Below are 24,845 nucleotides of genomic sequence, written 5' to 3' on the forward strand. Positions count from 1 at the left end.
GACTGGTTGCTATGGACTGGTTGCTAGGGACTGGTTGCTATGGACGGTTGCTATGGACTGGTTGCTATGGACTGGTTGCTATGGACTGGTTGCTATGGACGGTTGCTATGGACTGGTTGCTATGGACTGGTTGCTATGCATGGTTGCTATATGCAGAGCATGCAGAAGTTACGCAGAGCCAAAAAAAACTGAGCCATATCACCTCACAGTGTGTGGGAGGAGCTATAGAAAGCCCTCACAGATGTGTGTATGAAGGATTTTACCTCAGCGTCTCCTAGGAAACCAATGTAAACATATGCAAGCAGCCTCTAACCAGGCGTCTCAAACTGGCGGCCCTCCAGCTGTTGCAAAACTATAAGTCCAATGAGGCATTGCAAGAATGACAGTTACCAGCATGACTCCCACAGGCAGAGGCATGATGGGACTTGTAGTTTTACAACAGCTGGAGGGCCACCAGTTTGAGACCCTTGCTAGCAGAGGAAAGTTCCCTCAGCCTTGTGTGGGAGGAGCCAACTCACCTCACAACTGTTTGTGAGGTGTTATTAAACTCCTCAGCGTTTCCTAGGAAACCAATTGTTTGGTTTGCAGGCTCTCTGTAAACACAGCAGAAATTGAGGAATGTTTTTTGAATACTTGTCCTTCAAATTAAGGTATTTACCTCACAGAAAACACCTCACAACTACCTCACAACTGTGTGTATGAAGGTATTTACCTCACAGAAAACGCCTCACAGCTACCTCACAGCTGTGTGTATGAAGGTATTTACCTCACAGAAAACACCTCACAACTACCTCACAACTGTGTGTATGAAAGTATTTACCTCACAGAACTCACCTCACAGAAAACACCTCACAACTGTGTGGGAGGAGCTATATAATCCCCTTACAGCTGTGAGGACTTTTAATTACCTCAGCGTCTCCTAGGAAACCAAATGTAAACATATGCAAACACACTCTAGGCAGATTCTCAGATCCTGGATTTATTTTTTAATATTTGTCCTTCAAATTGTTGTATTTTAAAAACTATAAATCGCACAGCGAATATCTTTATATTTTACGAATCACAAGACCCAGACCTACATTTTGATGTATAGTATGTCTCTGAAATAATAAAATTGAAGGCACAGTCGCAGTTTACAAATTCCAAAGCAGATTTTAGTTTTCTAAACCTTGACCTCCATTGACTTCCATTGAAATAATGGATGGCGTAGGTTGCAAACAAATTATCATATTGTGAAAACGGTTTGATCAATCACGTATCCGTGAACACATCTGGTGGCAGCAGGGATAGCTGAACGTTTTGATATAAGATTTGTGTAGGTCGGCTTGAAAATGAGGGAATGGTCGCAGTTTGCAAATCATGTAATGATTTTTCATTTTTAGAAATCCCACACTCTAGCTCTCCCCATTCATTCCTATGGGAAAATTTTGCCGCAAAAATGACGATATTTCGCGAACGATTCGGCGAAACGTTCCACACAGTAATAGCCCACCGATCGGGAACAATCCGCACGATTCGATATATTACTCGTTTATGTAGTGTAAAAACTGTGGGAAGAGTTAGGGTGGCAAATTTGGCTATAAGAATAATAATAATAATATATATGTGAGATAACAATAAGTGCTCTTGCTATGCAAGACCACTTAATAATAAATAATTTTTTAACAATAATAATAATTATTATTATATTATTTATTATTATTATTATTGTTATAATAATTTATTTTTTAATAATAATAATAATAATAACAATAATAATAAATAATATTATCACAATAATAGTAATTCAATTATTATTTAACAATAATAATAATAATTCTGTTAATAACTATTTCAGAAATTGCACACCTCTTTGACAGTAGTGCAACACGGCTGACCACTGGATTCAATTATAACAATAACAAAAAATAAGTAAATAATAATATCACAATAATAATTAAATTATTATTATTTAACAATAATAAGAATAATAATCATAACAATAATAATAATTCTGTTAATAATGAATTCAGACGTTGCACACCTCTTTATCACTAGTTCAACACAGCTGACCACTGGATTCAGTTATTGTACACCAATAATACAAATTCTGATAATAAATATAAAAATAATTATTATTATTATAACAACAACAATAATAAATATTAATATCATAATTATTATTGTTAAATCATTTATTATTATTATTATAATAATAATAATAATTATATCGCAATAATAGTAATTCAATTAATATTATTTTTATTAAACAATAATAATGATTATAACAGTAATAATAACTCTGTTAATAATAATTCAGAAATTGCACACCTCTTTGTCACTAGTGCATCACGGCCGACTGCTGAATTCAGTTATTGCACACCAATAATAAAAATTCAGATAATAATAAATATAATAATAGTAATTATTATTATTATTGTTATTATTATTATTATTATTATTATTATTATTATTATTATAATAATTGATATTAATATCATAATAATAATTATTGTTGTTAAATAATATTTAATTATTATAACAATAATAATAAATAATAATATCACAATAATAAAATGATTATTATTTTTATTAAACAATAATAATAATTATAACAATAATAACAATTCCGTTAATAATAATTCAGATATTGCACCCCTCTTTATATGTATCGGCATTTTTTTGTACAATGTGTCACAAACGTTCCACGTTTTGTTTCCTGTGGCACAGATCCGCCATCCTGGGACGTCGTGACGCGGGCATTTAAGCTCCTGACGTTGGAGAGTGTGGCGCTGAGCGGCTTCGATGAGTTTGGGGAGCTGGAAAGCCCCGGGAAGATGTTGGGGGGCGGCGGTCACATTCCCTGGGACGATCCGGCGGCGTTTGCACGAGAAATTCACCGAATATCCAGCGTCAGGAAGATGTATGAGAAGGCGAATCCTGCGGGTGAGGGGGGCCGGGGGTCAGCCGGATCCCGAGATTCCGTTTTTTTCCCATACATTGTATCAATTGTATTTATTTATAACATTCTAATGGTGACAGCAGGAAGGAGAATGAGTGGAAATACATCAATATGGAGACAAATGCAAGAGGGGGCGGGGACATTCTCATATCTAGGAGGGGGGGGGACATTCTCATATCTAGGAGGGGGGGGGGACATTCTCATATCTAGGAGGGGGGGGACATTCTCATATCTAGGAGGGGGGGGGACATTCTCATATCTAGGAGGGGGGGGGACATTCTCATATCTAGGAGGGGGGGGGACATTCTCATATCTAGGAGGGGGGGGACATTCTCATATTTAAGAGGGGGGTTTTAAAAAAATGTAGGTTGACATAATGTAATTTTTTAAAGATCTGACTGCAATTGTCATTTCTCACCTATAGAGGGAGACGGAGTACAAGATGTGAAGTCAGCGGAGGCAGCGGTAAGTTTTATTTTCATTTAATGTTTTTTTTTGTTACATTTAATTGTATAATTTAAATGTACAACCTGGGAGATTTCTCAGAGTATATTTATATGGCTCCGACATATACCGCAGTGCTGTACAGAGCCAGTCATATCAGTCTCTGTACCTGAAGAGCTTACACTTTATTGTCTCCCCTCCACAGTCACCCACTATCATTATATATTTATATATCTCTGACATATACTACAGTGCTCCTCCGGATACTGCCCCCCCGTGCACTCTCCAGGTACTGACCCCCCCAAATACCCCCTCCAGGTACTGACCCCCCCAGTACTCCCTTCAGGTACTGACCCCCCCAGTACACTCTCCAGCCACTGCCCCCCCCCCCCCCCGTACCCCCTCCAGGTGCTGACCCCCCCAGTACCCCCTCCAGGTGCAAACCCCCCCCAGTACACCCTCCAGGGACTGACCCCCCCAGTACAGCCTCAAGGTACTGACCCCCCCCAGTACACACTCAAGGTAGTACCCCCTCCAGGTACTGAACCCCCCCCAGTACCCCCCTGCAGATACTGACCCCCCAGTACCCCCTGCAGGTACTGATCCCCCCAGTACCCCCTCCAGGTTCTGACCCCCCCAGTACACTCTCCAGGTACTGACCCCCCCCCAGTACCCCCTCCAGGTGCTGAGCCCCCCAGTACCCCCTCCAGGTGCTGACCCCCCCCAGTACCCCCTCCAGGTACTGACCCCCCCAGTACACCTTCCAGGGACTGACCCCCACCAGTACACCCTCCAGGGACTGACCCCCCCCCCAGTACCCACTCAAGGTACTGACCCCCCCAGTACCCACTCAAGGTACTGACCCCCCCCAGTACCCACTTAAGGTACTGACCCCCCCCCCCCCAGTACCCCCCTCAAGGTACTGCCCCCCCAGTACCCCCTCCAGGTACTGACCCCCCCCAGTACTCCCTCCAGGTACTGACCCCCACAGTACCCCCTCTAGGTACTGACCCCCACAGTACCCCCTCCAGGTACTGACCCCCCCCCAGTACCCCCTCCAGGTACTGACTCCCCAGTACCCCCTGCAGGTACTGACCCCCCCAGTACTCCCTCCAGGTACTGACCCCCACAGTACCCCCTCTAGGTACTGACCCCCACAGTACCCCCTCCAGGTACTGACCCCCCCCCAGTACCCCCTCCAGGTACTGACTCCCCAGTACCCCCTGCAGGTACTGATCCCGCCCAGTACCCCCTCCAGGTACTGACCCCCCCCCCCCAGTACTCCCTCCAGGTACTGACCCCCCCCCCAGTACCCCCTCCAGGTACTGACCCCCCCCAGTGCCCCCTCCAGGTACTGACTCTCCCAGTACCCCCTCCAGGTACTGACTCCCCCCAGTACCCCCTCCAGGTACTGACCCCCAGTACCCCCTCCAGGTACTGACCCCCAGTACCCCCTCCAGGTACTGACCCCCAGTACCCCCTCCAGGTACTGACCCCCAGTACCCCCTCCAAGTACTGACCCCCACAGTACTCCCTCCAGGTACTGACCCCCAGTACCCCCTCCAGGTACTGACCCCCAGTACCCCCTCCAAGTACTGACCCCCCAGTACTCCCTCCAGGTACTGACCCCCCACAGTACTCCCTCCAGGTACTGACCCCCAGTACCCCCTCCATGTACTGACCCCCAGTACCCCCTCCAGGTACTGACCCCCCAGTACTCCCTCCAGGTACTGACTCTCCCAGTACCCCCTCCAGGTACTGACCCCCCCCAGTACTCCCTCCAGGTACTGACCCCCCCCAGTACCCCCTCTGGATATTCTCCTCCATCGTTACATTGTATATCTGCGGTTTTCTTCTGGGAAGTTGGGGCCGCCCTCCTGGTGAGCACCTGTCATGCATTCCGCCGGGCGCTCCATCTATGAGGGCTGCTTGGATGGAGAGCGGCACAGGCTGCATGTAATTAGTAGCAGAACGCAGAGAGGAATAACCTAACAATACAAATATTTAGATTATGGGAACCATAAAAAAAGAACTGAAAGGGGATGAGTCTGCTTGGCAGCCGATTGGTGCAGCGAGAGCGTCTCCCAGCTGCTAGCAATATAATCTTGGATGGAGGGGAAAGGGGGGGGGCGGCCGGGAGAAATGCCCCCCCATCCTGACTGATCTGGTGATGGATGGAGCCAGCGGTGGGAAAGAGCCCAGAACAGCTTGTTTTCTCTCTGCAACCTTCAATCAACCAACTACAAAGTGACCACGTGTGACCCCCCGAGAGAGAGAGAGAGAGGGGGGGGCGGCCTACCGGCATCACCACAGGACTGAGCACACAGCCCCGGCTCTGTGCAGCCTTGTATCTCTGAGATCTGCAGGGCCCAATCAGAGCCTTTCCTCTAGTTGTGTGCCCCTACTGACCACCAATGTAAGGGGCATTTCTCTACTGACCACCAATGTAAGGGGCATTTCTCTACTGTCCATCAATGTACGGGGCATTTCCCTACTGACCCCCAATGTAAGGGGCATTCCCCTACTGACCACCAATGTAAGGGGCATTTCTCTACTGACCACCAATGTAAGGGACATTTCTCTACTGACCACCAATGTAAGTGGCATTTCCCTACTGATCACCAATGTAAGGGGCATTTCTCTACTGACCACCAATGTAAGGGGCATTTCTCTACTGACCACCAATGTAAGGGGCATTTCCCTACTGACCACCAATGTAAGGGGCATTCCCCTACTGACCACCAATGTAAGGGGCATTCCCCTACTGACCACCAATGTACGGGGCATTTCCCTACTGACCACCAATGTAAGGGGCATTTCCCTACTGACCACCAATGTAAGGGGCATTCCCCTACTGACCACCAATGTACGGGGCATTTCCCTACTGACCACCAATGTAAGGGGCATTTCCCTACTGACCACCAATGTAAGGGGCATTCCCCTACTGATCACCAATGTAAGGGGCATTCCCCTACTGACCACCAATGTAAGGGGCATTCCCCTACTGACCACCAATGTACGGGGCATTTCCCTACTGACCACCAATGTAAGGGGCATTCCCCTACTGACCACCAATGTAAGGGGCATTCCCCTACTGACCCCCAATGTAAGGGGCATTTCCCTACTGACCCCCAATGTAAGGGGCATTCCCCTACTGACCACCAATGTAAGGGGCATTTCTCTACTGACCACCAATGTAAGGGACATTTCTCTACTGACCACCAATGTAAGGGGCATTTCCCTACTGACCACCAATGTAAGGGACATTTCTCTACTGACCACCAATGTAAGGGGCATTTCCCTACTGACCACCAATGTAAGGGGCATTCCCCTACTGACCACCAATGTAAGGGGCATTCCCCTACTGACCACCAATGTACGGGGCATTTCTCTACTGACCACCAATGTAAGGGACATTTCTCTACTGACCACCAATGTAAGTGGCATTTCCCTACTGATCACCAATGTAAGGGGCATTTCTCTACTGACCACCAATGTAAGGGGCATTTCCCTACTGACCACCAATGTAAGGGGCATTTCCCTACTGACCACCAATGTAAGGGGCATTTCCCTACTGACCACCAATGTAAGGGGCATTCCCCTACTGATCACCAATGTAAGGGGCATTTCCCTACTGACCACCAATGTAAGGGGCATTCCCCTACTGATCACCAATGTAAGGGGCATTTCTCTACTGACCACCAATGTAAGGGGCATTTCTCTACTGACCACCAATGTAAGGGGCATTTCCCTACTGACCACCAATGTAAGGGGCATTCCCCTACTGACCACCAATGTAAGGGGCATTTCCCTACTGACCACCAATGTAAGGGGCATTCCCCTACTGACCACCAATGTAAGGGGCATTTCCCTACTGACCACCAATGTAAGGGGCATTCCCCTACTGACCACCAATGTAAGGGGCATTCCCCTACTGACCACCAATGTACGGGGCATTTCCCTACTGACCACCAATGTAAGGGGCATTTCCCTACTGACCACCAATGTAAGGGGCATTCCCCTACTGATCACCAATGTAAGGGGCATTCCCCTACTGACCACCAATGTAAGGGGCATTCCCCTACTGACCACCAATGTAAGGGGCATTTCCCTACTGACCACCAATGTAAGGGGCATTTCTCTACTGACCACCAATGTACAGGGAATTTCTCCACTGACCACCAATGTAAGGGGCATTTCTCTACTGACCACCAATGTACGGGGCATTTCCCTACTGACCACCAATGTAAGGGGCATTTCCCTACTGACCACCAATGTAAGGGGCATTTCCCTACTGACCACCAATGTAAGGGGCATTCCCCTACTGACCACCAATGTAAGGGGCATTTCCCTACTGACCACCAATGTACGGGGCATTTCCCTACTGACCACCAATGTAAGGGGCATTTCCCTACTGACCACCAATGTAAGGGGCATTTCCCTACTGACCACCAATGTAAGGGGCATTCCCCTACTGACCACCAATGTAAGGGGCATTTCCCTACTGACCACCAATGTAAGGGGCATTTCTCTACTGACCACCAATGTACAGGGAATTTCTCCACTGACCACCAATGTAAGGGGCATTTCTCTACTGACCACCAATGTAAGGGGCATTCCCCTACTGACCACCAATGTAAGGGGCATTCCCCTACTGACCACCAATGTAAGGGGCATTCCCCTACTGACCACCAATGTAAGGGGCATTCCCCTACTGACCACCAATGTAAGGGGCATTTCCCTACTGACCACCAATGTAAGGGGCATTTCCCTACTGACCACCAATGTAAGGGGCATTTCTCTACTGACCACCAATGTACAGGGAATTTCTCCACTGACCACCAATGTAAGGGGCATTTCTCTACTGACCACCAATGTTAGGGGCATTCCCCTACTGACCACCAATGTAAGGGGCATTCCCCTACTGACCACCAATGTAAGGGGCATTTCTCTACTGACCACCAATGTAAGGGGCAATTATTCAATTATAATTATTTTTAATTAAATTATTTGCCATATTTAAATGTTTGTATTTTATGTTTTTAAATAATTTTTTATTGACTTTATAAATATACAGACAAGGGGGCAGATCCACAAAGATCTGCCCCGGCGCAGCGTATCTGAGATACACTTCGCCGCCGTAACTTTTCCGATTTGGTTCGAATCCACAACGAATTTGCGCCCAAAGTTACGGCAGCGTAGTGTATCTCTCGCGGCGTAAGGGCGCCTAATTCAAATGTGGCGAGTAGGGGGCGTGTTTCAAACTGCGCCGAACGAACTGCGCATGCGCCGTCCCTAAATTTCCCAAGGACGTCATTGGTTTTGACGTGGACGTAAATGGCGTCCAGCCCCATTCACGACGACTTGCGCAAACGACGTAGAATATTTAAAATTATACGCGGGAACGTCGGCCATACTTAACATTGAGTACACCACCAAATAGCAGCTTTAACTATACGCCGGAAAAATCCGGAAAAAAAAACGACGTAAGGATCGTCGGAAATAGCTAATTTGCATACTCGACGCGGAAAACGACGGTAACGCCACCCAGAGGACGCCGAAGAATTGCATCTTAGATCCGAAGGCGTACGAAGACGTACACCGGTCGGATCGAACCCAGATGCCGTCGTATCTTTGTTTTGAGGATTCAAAACAAAGATACGACGCGGGTAATTTGAAATTACGCCGCCGTAACAGTAAATACGCCGGTGTACTCTCTTTGTGGATCTGCCCCAAGTAGTTCCCGGCCGTTTTATATAAATACGAGATTTGGACCATATTGAGGATCTGTAGCGCACACATTGTTTGGCAATGGTGGATTTTTAGTCCATGTGTAATAATTGAGTCATAAAACCGTTGCATAACAGATGACGTGGTGCACGTGAAGCACGCACGTCTGAGGGAGCAGCAGCGCGCTCCACGGATCTTTCCCGGCAACGGAGATGGGAGGACAGAGATCCGGAGGGGCTCCAGCGGCAGCGGACACGCTGCCGAGAGGGAGCGCACTGAGCGGATAGCTCGCCCAACCCGCGGTATACATCTGCCACCGCCGCTCTCTGGGAATCCCCCACCATCCGACCCCCCCCACGCCCACCAGGGAGACAGCAGGTAAGGTACAGCATGGAGGGATAGCAGGGAGGCTTGCACGCGTGGCGTGTTGGTTGGCCATCCCCCTCCCTCCTCTGTACGCAGCGAGTCCAGGCTACCAGGCTACCTTTGAAAAAGCATGGGGAAAATAAACAGCAACAGGTAAAAACAATCCGTTTTTTCTTTTCTGCTATAGAACTGTATTGTGGCAACGTGAATAACATGAGACCTGGCCCTGATGGTGGAGACAGGGCAGGAGTGCTGTAGTTACTGTATCATTCACAGATACCCTAATTGGTTGTCACTATAAGTGAGGGGAAGGAATTATCGAAGAGGAACCTGCTGTGAAACTGTGTATATAAGTTTTTATATCTCCCTATGGATACTTTTGAATACATATACCTAGGATTTAATAGCCTTATATATTGTGGTCATTGACTTTGGCGGATAAGTTAAAAGCAGCAGTTACCCCTGAGATACTGCACCAGCCCCCACAAAACACTGAAAAATCTTGGAGGCGATATGTACTGGTGCACTGCTTGAAAACCTCAGGGGAAGGCACTCAATACGCCCCATATTATCAAATAAGGCTGGCTTTGAACTCAAAAGGGAAAAATTTCAACGGCCCTAAGTAAGAAGCTCACCCCCTCTTTGGCCGATCTTTGCTATATGAACTGTAATATAGCAAGGGGAGTAACCTGCGTTCTGTCTCCCACAAACGGAAATAGGGTAGGAGAACTGCCACTATTTGACTTTTTTCTAGTGTCCCTAAGGTTGGATACATAAAGCGTGCGGAGGGAGCTGATAAAGAAGATACACTGGGCAACCAGATAAAATTGTGTAACATCAGAGGGACACCTGCTGTGAATGCTGCTTGCATAAACTTTATATATCCCTAGGCACATTTATCAATACAAGAACTAATGAGTTTATGAGTTGATTACCGTACATATTGATGACATACAACTTGGCGGTTATGTAGAAAAGCATCAGATATTGTTCCTGTCCCCACAAAATATAGTGACATCCCGGAAGGGGCATGCCCTGAAGCTACGGTGGATACCTCAGGGTTTGGTATGGATCATAGCTCATAAGGTGCTACTAAACTAAAAAAAAAAAAAAAAAAAAAAAACCTTTTAACCCAAGTAGTGGTCGCATCGCCCTTTCAATAGAAGGCGAGCAACCCCCGCTTCCCCTCTTGCAATCCTTTTTTGCTAAAACCCGCCATAGTACAAACGGGTGAATTTTCGGGCCAACTTTCAACTTCGGCGTTAAATACCCATTAAGAATAATTTAATACTCTTGAAACTTGATAAAATTTCCCCAGAGGGAGTAATTAAAACCTCCCTCAAAAAAAAAAAAAAAAAAAAAAAAAAGGGGGGGGGGAGTGAGCCTCTCCACCTTTTGCTCAAACTGGGTAAACGCATCAGAGCGATAAAGAAATATAATATGAACAGATCAACAAGGGGGGCCGCCCCGAAAATCCCTAAAGAGATCGCCACCACCAGTACGATTAGACACTACATGACGCCGGAAGGCAGTTCCAAGAGCCCAGGAATGGCAAAAAAAGCAGAAAAAACTGGGACAAATAAGAAGGGAACAGGGGGGGGCGGCAACTCCAAGTGCGGACACTTCAGCAGAACTTGAACATGCGGTCGGCCAAATGGAAGACTATAGCTCGGACTCTCATATTCCCACGAAAGGGGAAATGGATGCCATGCTAAGGAGATTGGAGAATGTAATAAAAGAGGAAATTAGTACACTAAGAACGGATCTATTTCATACGCTGGAACGGGTGGAGGAAGCGGAGAAAAAAATAGAAAAGCAGGATCTCGAAATAAAAGAATTAAACATCCAACATCTGAATATGAAACAAAATCAGAGGCTGCTGCAATACCGACTGGAAGATTACGAGAACCGTAATAGAAGGCAAAACCTGAGGCTACGATCGGTCAAGGAGGAGAAGGGGGAAGACCTGAGGAAAATTCTCAATGATTTGCTCATCCCCCTCCTAAATAACGGCTTGGAAGGTCCCCTAAAACTAGAACGAGTACACCGAGTGGGAAAGACTAGGGAGGGAGGAGGAAATTGGCACAGGGACATAATAGCCAGGTTCAGACACTTTGAAGACAAAGAGGAAATCTGGCAAAAACTGAGAAGAAAGCCTCCCTTATCCTATGACGGGACGGAGATCCAGATCTTTACGGATTTGGCCTGGGAAACCCTGTCCAGAAGAAGGCACTTAAAACCCTTATTGGATCAAATGCGGAAATCTAATATAAATTACCAATGGGGGTTCCCGGCGTGCCTGATAGGGTATAAAGAAGGCATATCAGCAAAATTAACATTCCCTGAGGATTTGGTAGGGTTCTGCCGTAAACTAGATATACCGGTGATTGAGTTACCCGGATGGGTTGAATAGCGATTAGAAAATCGTTGCCCCCTGGGGTGGCCCTGAGAGTTTGGCACAGAGGGGGGGGGGGAGGGGGGAGGGATGGAGGGTGGGTGACTGGAGAGGGGAACAAGAAGGGAGGATCCGTATCCCCACACATACAAGATCGATCCCCTGGGAAACTCCAGGAGACAATGTGTGGGAGGGGCGCTGAGTGCTGCACCTCATCCAAAAGAACCGACGGGTAGGGGACACCGAGGATCCCCACGGTTCAGAGGCGATGCACTGGCCTAGGCAAGGGGGGGGGGAGGGGGGGATGGAGGGGGGGGTTTGGAAGGGGAGAGAACACTCTCCCCCTTCAAAATAGGGAGGGAATAGGGAATATGGCTCCCAGGGGATCTATTAGAAAGTCCAGCACGTTCAAGGAACGATCCAGTAATAGGAAATGACAGAAGTAAAATTTCTATCTTATAATGTAAAGGGTCTAAATTCAGCTGTCAAAAGATTAAAAGTTTTGGCCGAGATTGAGCAAATTAGAGCAGATGTGGTATTTATTCAAGAATCTCACTTGACCATAGACGCAAACATTAAATTATACTCCCCGGCGTACCCCATTTGGTTTTATGGTGACTCCATCTCCAAACGAGCAAGGGGTGTGGCTATCGGGTTTACAAGAGGCTTTGGATTCACGCTCGAGGCGAGGTCGACAGATCCCGAAGGGAGATTTTTATTTCTTAAAATAAAGTTCGAAAATGTAATCTATACTCTAGCAAATATATATGCCCCAAACGTACACCCAACCCAATACTTAGGTAAAATTCTGGGTAAACTGAATAATTTTGCCGAGGGATACATAATACTGATGGGGGATTTAAACTTTGTATTCAATCCGACAGAAGACAGTACATTCCGTGGGAAGGCGACAAAAAATGTGCATTTACAGAGAGTCAAACATAAGTTACACGAACGCCAATTAGTGGATGTTTGGAGGATTTTTCATCCAAATGAACATGACTACACATTTTTCTCCCCTCCCCACGGAACGTACTCCAGAATAGACTACATCCTGGCGGATCACGGGCTGCTCGACTCTATTACAGAGACTGAAATAGGAATCATGACGGTGTCAGACCATGCTCCAATAACAATGAAAATTATATTATCCACACAAAAGAAGCAGCGGCCGGTGTGGCGCCTGGATGATAGCCTGATTCGAGACGCAGGAGGGGCTAGAAGAGTGGAGGCCGAACTAAAACAATTCTTTCACATCAACGATACAGCAGGGATTTCCAGTGCAACCCTTTGGGAGACGCACAAAGCGTATATTAGAGGAATTTTAATTGCCGAGGGCGCTAAAAAAAAAAAAGAAAGGAAAAGTAAAGCCAACTCCCTGAGGAAGGAGATAGAGACCCTAGAAAGCAAACATAAAGAGCAAAGACTAAAAGAGACCTACCTTAATCTAACCCTGAAAAGAGATGCACTTAAGGAAATCATGGAACAGGAAGCAAGGTACAAACTAAACTGCATCTCCAAGGAGAGGTACATATGGGGTAATAAACCAAGTAAGCTGTTAGCTAAAATGGCCCAAAAAAAGAAAACTAGGAACTACATTGAAAAAATTAAGGGGAAAAATGGGAACTTGGTTTATGCAACTCCCGAAATCGCGGACAGTTTCAAAAATTACTATGAGGAATTATACACAATAAAACACCCAGGTTTGCAGGAAGGGGAAAGGGAGGAAGAGACTAGAGACTTTCTTGTAAAGGCAGGACTCCCTAGATTGGAGGAGACGGAGAGTTTGAATATGGACCGCCCCATAACCGAGGCAGAAATAAAAATAGCACTAAATACCACTACGGGCGGAAAAAGCCCGGGCCCGGACGGGTTCTCAACAATGTACTATAAGAGATTCAGCAATATACTGATTCCAAGGTTGTGCAAATATTTTAATGGGCTAGGCTCCGAATTCGAAGCCAGCAGTGAAGCAACAGCGGCTGTGGTCGCTTTAATTTTGAAAGAAGGGAAAGACAGCACTCTCTGTTCGGGATACAGGCCTATTTCGCTGTTAAATTCAGACATCAAGTTGTTTGCCAAAATCCTTGCAGGACGCCTGAAGGGGGTCATGCACTCTCTGGTGCACCCCGACCAAGTAGGATTTGTACCCAACAGAGAGGGCAAAGACAATAGCCTAAGGGCAATTCTCCTGCTTCAGACCATCAGGCAGAATAAATCCCCCGGTCTACTCCTGTCAGTTGATGCTGAAAAAGCTTTCGACAGGGTAGACTGGGGGCTCATGACGGAGACCCTTACTACCATGGGAATAGGATATAGGATGTCCCGTTGGATTAAAACACTGTACCTCCATCCTACCGCTAAAATTAAAATAAACGGAACGCTATCGGAAGCATTCGAAATGAAAAATGGAACAAGGCAGGGGTGCCCCCTGTCTCCCCTTCTTTTCATATTATCATTGGAGCCACTGTTGGCTACTATCCGTAAGGATCCTGATATTAATGGGGTAGGAGTAGACTCGGAGGAACATAAATTATCGGCCTTTGCCGATGATATACTATTTTATGTAACCAACCCGGTCAAATCCATTCCTAAGCTCACCAAAGTACTGAAACAATACGGGGATATTTCCAACTTTAAAATAAATATAAATAAATCAGTAATTTTGAATATTAATTTAAATAAAAGTGAGGTAGGATTAGTAAAGGAAGTCTGTGCCTTTCCCTGGACTAAAGAACTAAAGTATTTAGGTATTAAACTGGCCAACACAGTACAGAAGATGTATAAAATAAACTATGTTCCCTTATTAAATGAGATCAAGAACGAACTAAAAAGCACGGTAAATAAACCTATATCATGGATCGGACGTATAAATATGTTGAAGATGGTGGTAGTTCCAAAAATTCTTTATACATTTTTACTGGTACCAATCGCTAGTGTTGCTCACGAATATTCGCATTGCGAATATTCGACTCGAATATAGCATATTCGAGAAATCGCGCTATATTTCGAATTTCGCGGTGAATATTCGCAATTCCGAATATTCGCATTTTTTCAATTTGATTTTAAAAACAGATCACATCCTATCGACGTCTAAAAGCATTGCTGGTATGATTAGAGACCCTGGGCCGAGTAGCTAAGCTGAGGCGATCCTTTTATGTTCCCAAATAGAAAAAAAAAACATTGCGATTTTTCGCTATTGCGAATGCGAAAATGATTGCGAATTTTCGATAACTGTGGTAGGAGAACTCTGATTGTCTCTGATGCAAAAGGGGGGGGCTTTGTGTATGTTTCTGTTATGAATATTTGTATGTTTGATATTATTTTTTTTTGTAAGAAGGAAAAAATTGCGCATACCTTAAAAAAAGGGGAGAATACAGCAGCAACTCAAAAATGTTATACAACATAATTTAATACAAGACAGAAAATGGAGTCGCTCTACAAGAATAAAAAATATGTCTAGTGACAAGACATGTGGGCAAATTATAAAATAAGCAAGCGCAAATAACTTGTGAAATACACAGTGAAACAAATATATAAAGAAATATAGTCCCAATAATAGAAAAATAATCTTTCATAAAAATGTCTTTGATATGTGAAGTGAAAAAAAGTCCAAAGCATGCAGCATGAACGTGTTCAATCTTCAAGGTGTTTGATTGACAAACGGCTGTGACAGATGGATAGAGTAAAGAATCACCACCAATGCAAAACACTTTTTATTTTGTATTGTAAAATATCAAGAATATTCTGAGCCAATCAGAGTGCTCCTTCTGCATTTGCCGAATATTCGCAATTATTTTGTATTGTAAAATATCAAGAATATTCTGAGCCAATCAGAGTGCTCCTTCCGCATTTGCCGAATATTCGCAATTATTTTGTATTGTAAAATATCAAGAATATTCTGAGCCAATCAGAGTGCTCCTTCCGCATTTGCCGAATATTCGCAATTATTTTGTATTGTAAAATATCACGAATATTCTGAGCCAATCAGAGTGCTCCTACAGCATTTGTCGAAATTGCGCAGTAAATATCGCATTCGCATGTTGCGATATTTCGATAAAATATCACGAATATTCTGAGCCAATCAGACTGCTCCTACAGCATTTGTCGAAATTGCGCAGTAAATATCGCATTCGCATGTTGCGATATTTCGATAAAATATCACGAATATTCTGAGCCAATCAGAGCGCTCCTCCAGCATTTCTCGAAATTGCGCAATAAATATCGCATTCGCATGTTGCGATATTTCGATAAAATATCACGAATATTCTGAGCCAATCAGAGTGCTCCTACCGCAGTTATCAAAAAATCGCAATTATTTTCGCATTCGCAATAGCGAAAAATCGCAATCATTTAATTTCGATAAAATATCACGAATATTCGAATTTAGCGAATATATCTCGAATATTCGAATATATATTCGAGATATATCGCGAAATCGAATATGGCATATTCTGCTCAACACTACCAATCGCCCTTCCACAACAATTTTTGAGCATTCTGAATACCTTGCTACTAAACTATGTATGGAAAAACAAGAAGCATAGAATATCTCTCTCCACACTAAAACAGGGAAAGCTGCGTGGCGGGCTGGGTGTTCCGGACATCAAAAGTTACTATAAAGCGGCGGTCCTATCGCGGGCGGTTGAATGGGCTCGCGACAGGCCAGATAAAAGATGGGTGCAAATTGAGAAAGCGTTAACTAGCAAATATTTGAATAATATCATATGGATCCCTACACAACACAGAGCACTAGACCACAAAACACATGATATAACACGACACACATTAAGAATATGGGATAGAACTCAGGCACAATTAGAGGGGAAATTTAATTCCCCACTAATGAATTTAAAAGAAAATCCTTACTTTGCACCTGGGGAAAACAAAATTGGAGGGAACTGGATTAGGAAAGACACAGTGCACTTAGGAGATATCATTAATGACGGAGAGATAATGACCTACGGAGATTTGAAATCCAAAACGGACTACTGGAATCTCGATAGGTGGCATTATTCCCAGTTGCACCACTTTGTGCTGCACCTCCCCCGCCCACTACGGACGGAGGCGGAGCTGACTCCACTTGAGAGGATTTGCAAATCCAAGAATTCAAAGGGCACTATCACTAAACTCTACGGGATATTGGTCAAGATAGGGTCACGGGGAGAAGCACCCTTTATAGATAAATGGGAAAGAGAGTTAGGTATCACGAGAGGGGCAAACACTTTTCAGAGGATCATTCAATTAACTCACTCATCTGCAATAGACGTTCGCACAGCCGAAGCAAATTACAAGTGCTTCTCAGGGTGGTATATCACCCCTGATAAAGCTAATAAATTTAAAGCCAGCCAGTCCGCTGAGTGCTGGCGGGGTTGCTCAGAAATAGGCACGATGGCCCATTTATGGTGGCTATGCCCAAAAATTCAAAGCTATTGGGACACAATATTGACCCAAATAAAGGTTATAACGGGGGAGGAGATAAAGAAAGATCCCTGGGCCGTACTCTTCCACGGTAGTCTTGAAGGGGTAAAAAAATATAAGCAGTCTTTACTACCCCATCTTTTAAACGCAGCGAAGAGACTCATTCCCAAAAAGTGGCAGGAGAAGGAAAGTCCCCATGTCTGGAACTGGATCGACGAAGTAGAGGAAACGTACAGGTTAGAAGAATTAAGGGATAGTCATCGGGAAGGGAATGGGGAATATGGGGAGAAATGGGCAAAATGGAAGGAATACAAAAAAACATGGAGCTACGCTGAGAGAGTCAGGGTCTGTTAGGAACAGGAAATGTGTAAATGGGCATTAACCCACTTGCACCTTCTGTTCGCCCTTTTTAATGACTATTACCAGAGGGATTTATAAAAATAGTTTCCGTTGCTGAACTTGTTGGGGGTTATCTTAGAGGAGAATAGGACGAGATCCCTGGGAGCCAGGGGGGGGGGGGGGGCGTAAATAATTGGAAAAATTATTTTTCTGTTAAATGTTATTGGGTTTCGACCAGCAGGGTGTAGGGTCATTGCCTTTCTGCCCTATTGGTTGGCCGACATAGAAACCGTAATACTTACGAGTTAATAAAAAAAAAAAAAAAAAAGAGAATGCAGAATAAATACCACACATGATGCAAACCACAACCTGAGACGTAAGAAGCATCAAATCATGAGCTGGTCTCTAGAATTTGGTAAAAGAAAGCTGAGGTGGTAAAAAAAAAAAAAAAAAAAAAAAAAAAAAAAAACGTTGCATAAAAAAAAAATAAAAATAAAACAGAAATAACAAAATATCACATCAAACCATGTAAATCTCATCTCCAAATAGGATGCGGCAGGCGTGACGGTTCTTGTCACGCGCATCCTGGAGGAGCCCCAATCGCGTGACGAGGTTATGAAATGGGGGGAGGGTCTCAAAGTTTTATGGGGTTGATTGAAAGTGTCGATCTTGTTGTTGTTTGCTGCGTGTGTTCCGGGAATTTATGAAGGTTTCCCGAGTGTCAAAAATGTATTGTGAGACCGCGTGACCTCATTCCACAATGGTGAAGGGTGGGGGAGGGGAGGGGTCCATGTCTGAAGGGTCGTCTTCCTTCCACATTTGATTTTATTTAATAAAATACTATAAATAAAAATATAAATAGATTTAAAAAAAAAAAGTGTCACATTAGGTCCGTACTTTTCCTTTAAAAATATTTTTTTTTAATGAAAATTTACTTGTGTGTATCCCAGGCATGTTTTCCTTTTTATTTTATTTTTATATTTAAATTTATTTTTTAGATGACAATGTCGTTGACTAGACATGCGCACTGCCGAAAAATGTATTCGTTTTTAGTTTCATTCGTTTTTTTTTACCTTTTTCGGAAATTTGAAAATTCCGAAATTCGACATTCGAAAATTTGTAAATCCAAAAATTCTGTAAATTGAAATCTTGGAATTAACTAATCTGTCAAAATTTGTTAAACTAATTCGGAACGAAAACAAATTTCCAGGCTCCTCCCATGTACATAAGTGTCACAGGCTCCTCCCATGTACATAAGTGTCACAGGCTCCTCCCATGTACATAAGTGTCACAGGCTCCTCCCATGTACATAAGTATCACAGTCTCCTCCCATGTACATAAGTGTCACCGGCTCCTCCCATGTACATAAGCGTCACAGGCTCCTCCCATGTACATAAGCGTCACAGGCTCCTCCCATGTACATAAGCGTCACAGGCTCCTCCCATGTACACAAGTATCACAGGCTCCTCCCATGTACATAAGTATCACAGGCTCCTCCCATGTACACAAGTATCACAGGCTCCTCCCATGTACATAAGTATCACAGACTCCTCCCACGTACATAAGTATCACAGGCTCCTCCCATGTACATAAGTATCACAGGCTCCTCCCATGTATATAAGTATCACAGGCTCCTCCCATGTACACAAGTATCACAGGCTCCTCCCATGTACATAAGTATCACAGGCTCCTCCCACGTACATAAGTATCACAGACTCCTCCCACGTACATAAGTATCACAGACTCCTCCCACGTACATAAGTATCACAGGCTCCTCCCATGTACATAAGTATGACAGACAAGCGAATTTTTCGGCAGTGCACATGTCGATCGCCCTCCTTTTTTTTTTAAACTCCAAAACAATAATTATATTTTGTGAAAGCGGAGCCCTGTAGAACAAAATGGCGGCGGTTGCATTTCTTTACTGTCTTACACAATATTTGCGCAACTGTTTATCAAACGTGACATTGGAGACACGCCGAGATTTCCTCTCACTTCCTGTTTTGGCTATTGGATAAGTGAAAGGAAATCTTCCCAATGGGGACACAGATGGCAAAACAAAAACTGACAGGGGTTATAACTCTTCTTTACTCCATACAAAATGAAAACAAATGTGGCCTTTAGGAATAAATGTTCATAAATGTTATATTTGCTCTGCAAAAGGCACCAAAAGCCACACTGCTCCGCCCCCCTGCTTGCCACACTGCTCAGCCCCCTGCTTGCCACACTGCCCCGCCCCCCTGCTTGCCACACTTCTCCGCCCCCCTGCTTGCCACACTGCTCAGCCCCCTGCTTGCCACACTGCCCCGCCCCCCTGCTTGCCACACTGCTTAGCCCCCTGCTTGCCACACTGCTCCGCCCCCCTGCTTGCCACACTTCTCCGCCCCCCTGCTTGCCAAACTGCCCCGCCCCTCTGCTTGCCACACTGCCCCGCCCCTCTGCTTGCCACACTGCTCCGCCCCCCTGCTTGCCACACTGCTCCGTCCTCCTGCTTGCCACACTGCTCCGTCCTCCTGCTTGCCACACTGTTCCACCCCTCTGCTTGCCACACTGCTCCATCCCCGTGCTTTCCACACTGCTCCGTCCCTCTGCTTTCCACACTGCTCCGTCCCTCTGCTTGCCACACTTCTCCGCCCCCCTGCTTGCCACACTGCTCCGCCCCCCTGCTTGCCACACTGCCCCGCCCCTCTGCTTGCCACACTGCCCCGCCCCTCTGCTTGCCACACTGCTCCGTCCTCCTGCTTGCCACACTGCCCCGCCCCTCTGCTTGCCACACTGCCCCGCCCCTCTGCTTGCCACACTGCTCCGTCCCCGTGCTTTCCACACTGCTCCGTCCCTCTGCTTTCCACACTGCTCCGTCCCTCTGCTTGCCACACTTCTCCGCCCCCCTGCTTGCCACACTGCCCCGCCCCTCTGCTTGCCACACTGCCCCGCCCCTCTGCTTGCCACACTGCCCCGCCCCTCTGCTTGCCACACTGCTCCGTCCTCCTGCTTGCCACACTGCTCCGTCCTCCTGCTTGCCACACTGTTACACCCCTCTGCTTGCCACACTGCTCCGCCCCCCTGCTTGCCACACTGCTCCGCCCCCCTGCTTGCCACACTGCTCCGCCCCCCTGCTTGCCACACTGCTCCGTCCCCCTGCTTGCCACATTACTCGGCCCCCCTGCTTGCCACACTGCTCAACCCCCCTGCTTGCCACACTGCTCGGCCCCCTGCTTGCCACACTGCTCAGCCCCCCTGCTTGCCACACTGCTCACCCCCCTGCTTGCCACACTGCTCAGCCCCCCTGCTTGCCACATTGCTCAGCCCCCCTGCTTGCCACACTACTCCGCCCCCTGCTTGCCACACTGCTCTGCCCCCCTGCTTGCCATACTGCTCTGCCCTCTGCTTGCCACACTACTCCGCCCCCTGCTTGCCACACTGCTCTGCCCCCCTGCCTGCCACACTGCTCCGCCCCCCTGCTTGCCACACTGCTCCGCCTTCCTGCTTGCCACATTGCTCCGCCCCCCTGCTTGCCACACTGCTCCCCCCCCTGCTTGCCACACTGCTCCGCCCCCTGCTTGCCACACTCACTGCTCCGCCCCCCTGCTTGCCACACTGCTCCACCCCCCTGCTTGCCACACTGCTCCGTCCCCTGCTTGCCATACTGCTCTGCCCCCCTGCTTACCACATTGCTCCGCCCCCCTGCTTGCCACACTGCTCCGCCCCCCCTGCTTGCCACACTGCTCCGCCCCCTGCTTGCCACACTCACTGCTCTGCCCCCCTGCTTGCCACACTGCTCCACCCCCCTGCTTGCCACACTGCTCCGTCCCCTGCTTGCCATACTGCTCTGCCCCCCTGCTTGCCACTTATAAATAGATCAATTATTGATCGATTGATGATAGATAGATATTGGATATAAGATGATCTTAGATAGATACATTGATCCTTGATAGATAGATAGATAGATAGATAGATAGATAGATAGATAGATAGATAGATAGATAGATAGATAGATAGATAGATAGACAGATAGTAGATATAAAATTAATTAATCCTTGTTAGATAGATAAAGTATTGATATTGCTTATACAATATATTGATTCTTGATTGATTGGTTGATTGATTCCGATAGATAGACAGACAGATAGATAGATAGGTATTGAATTTAAGATAGATCAATTATAGATAGATAAATCCTTGATCAATTATTGATTGATGATCGATAGATATTGGATATAAGATGATCTTAGATAGACAGGTCCTTGATAGATTGATCAATTATAGATCGAATGATGATAGACGGATAGTTATTGGATCTAAGATGATCTTGGATAGATCCTTGATAAATGGTTGATAGAGAGGTGGATAGAACCTAGATTGATGGATGGATTGAGAGGCAGATCAGTTATTGATCGACAGATAGATATTGGATATAAGATAAATTGATCATAGATCGATAGATGGATATTGGAAATAAGATAGATCAATTATTGATCAGTTGATATATCAACCAATAGATAGATACATAAATAGATAGAAAGATATGATATATAGGACAGATAGATAGATCCTTGATAAATAGATCAATTATTGATCGATTGGTAGATATTTATTGGCTATAAGATGATCCTAGATAGTAAGTTTGATCCTTGATAGATAGATTGGTTGATAGATAGATAGATAGATAGATAGATAGATAGATAGATAGATAGATAGATAGATAGATAGATAGATAGATAGAGGTTTTGGATATTTGATAGATTGATCCTTGATTGATCAATCGATAGATGATATAGAATGGATTGATCTTTGATAGATGGATTCATTCTTGATCAATAGATAGATAGAACCGATCGATATTGACTGGTGGTAGGTTGGCAGTGCTGTAGTGTTTGTTCTGTGGGGGGAGGGGGTTTCACTGTGTCCGGTTATTATTCTCACCATACAGAACCACCTTATACGGGGTGTGACCCCTCCGCACACAATCATTGGGGGGGGGGGGGGGGGGTCCTCAGCGGAGGTTCTGGTACATTCCGCTCGGCTCGCTCTCGGTAATAATTACAAGTGACGGCGGACATGAAAGCCGCACATTCCTGAGCCATGAAGTCACCAGATGAGAACATCAATCAGGTCAGGAGACGCTTCCCGTCCGCCGCGCTCGTTATTCCGACGTCTTCTTGGCCGGACATCTCATCGCCGAGTCCAGGAACGGCTTCCACCGATTGTCTCTCACTTCACCTGGACTGCTTTGGACGGAGAGCCGGTGCGGCCAACATGGTGGCTCTGTTCCCCATCCCCCTCCGAGGACCCATCACTCGACCCGTCTGATCCAAATCCCCCCCCAGAAAGCTGAAGAATCCCCATCAATGGCGGTTTGGATTGTTATCACGGGTCCTACCGACGGTTCACACTCACCGGACACTTCATTAGGTCCTCTTTGCTAGTAGACATATGCCCTGCCGAAAAATGTCTTCATTTTCATCTTGGTTTTATTTGTTTTTTAGCTTTTTTGGAAAATTTTGAGTTTGGAAATTCGGGCTTACTCCGTAGTCCTATAATCCTTACTCCGTAGTCCTATAATCCTTACTCCGTAGTCCTATAATCCTTACTTCTTACTCCATAAAATAAGATACTCCTTAATTCTTACTCCATAATCCATACTCTTTACTGAGTCCTTACGTCATAGCCCTTACTCCTCACTCCATAATTCATAACTCCATAGTCCATACTCTGCTTCATACTCCTTAATCAATAGTCCATACGCCTTCCTCCATAGTCCATACTCTTTACTCCATAGTTTATACTCCTTTCTGCATAATTCATACTCCATAGTCCACACTTCTTACTTCATAATACATACTCCACACTCCTTACTCCATAGTTAATACTCTTTACTCCATACATCTACTTCAGATTCCTTAGTCTATACTCCCTACTCCATAATTTATACTCCCTACTCTATAATTCATGCTCCCTACTCCATAATTTATACTCCCTACTCTATAATTCATGCTCCCTACTCCATAATTTATACTCCCTACTCTATAATTCATGCTCCCTAGTCCATACTTATTACTCCATAGTCTATAATGCTTACTGCATACTCTTGACTTCATACTCACACATCATAGTCCTTACTTCTCACTTCATAATTCATAAATCCATAGTCCATACTGTTTGCTTAATACTCCTTACTCCTTACTCAATAGTCTATACTCCTTACTCCAAAGTCCATGCTCAATAGTTTATACTCCATAGTCCATACCCTTTACTAGGGTTGTCCCGATACCACTTTTTTAGGACTGAGTACGAGTACCGATACTTTTTTTTTAGTAGTCGCCGATACCGAATACCGATACTTTTTTTTAAATGTGTCTCCATATGCAGCCATGTCCCCCCACAGATGCAGCCATTGTCTCTCCCCATATGCAACCATTGTCTCCCCCCATTATCCAGCCACTGTCTCCCCCCCATTATCCAGCCACTGTCTCCCCCCATATGCAGCCATGTCCCCCATATCCAGCCATTGTCTCCCCCCATATGCAACCATTGTCTCCCCCCATTATCCAGCCACTGTCTCCCCCCCATTATCCAGCCATTGTCTCCCCCCATATGCAGCCATGTCCCCCATATGCAACCATTGTCTCCCCCCATTATCCAGCCACTGTCTCCCCACATTATCCAGCCACTGTCTCCCCCCATGCAGCAATGTCTCCCACCATATCCAGCCATTGTCTCCCCCCATTATCCAGCCATTGTCTCCCCCCATTATCCAGCCACTGTCTCCCCCCATTATCCAGCCACTGTCTCCCCCCATTATCCAGCCACTGTCTCCCCCCATTATCCAGCCACTGTCTCCCCCCCATTATCCAGCCACTGTCTCCCCCCATATGCAGCCATGTCCCCCATATCCAGCCATTGTCTCCCCCCATATGCAACCATTGTCTCCCCCCATTATCCAGCCACTGTCTCCCCCCCATTATCCAGCCACTGTCTCCCCCCATATGCAGCCATGTCCCCCATATCCAGCCATTGTCTCCCCCCATATGCAACCATTGTCTCCCCCCATTATCCAGCCACTGTCTCCCCACATTATCCAGCCACTGTCTCCCCCCATGCAGCAATGTCTCCCACCATATCCAGCCATTGTCTCCCCCCATTATCCAGCCACTGTCTCCCCCCATTATCCAGCCACTGTCTCCCCCCATTATCCAGCCACTGTCTCCC

The 24,845-nt window shown here is 45.7% G+C and overlaps 1 protein-coding gene across 1 annotated transcript in view; it reads left to right on the top strand.

Annotated features, from left to right (window-relative positions):
- The window catches only part of SPAG17 (sperm associated antigen 17), a 229,726-nt gene that overhangs the window by 99,944 nt on the left and 104,937 nt on the right, over positions 1 to 24,845 (top strand). Inside the window, exons 14-15 of the mRNA XM_040339490.1 lie at positions 2,710 to 2,925; positions 3,366 to 3,406. Of these exons, the coding sequence (XP_040195424.1) occupies positions 2,710 to 2,925; positions 3,366 to 3,406 (257 nt within the window). The remainder of the gene's footprint in view (positions 1 to 2,709; positions 2,926 to 3,365; positions 3,407 to 24,845) is intronic.

Source organism: Rana temporaria, chromosome 2 (assembly GCF_905171775.1).
Source record: "Rana temporaria chromosome 2, aRanTem1.1, whole genome shotgun sequence".
Taxonomy (NCBI): Eukaryota; Metazoa; Chordata; class Amphibia; order Anura; family Ranidae; genus Rana; species Rana temporaria.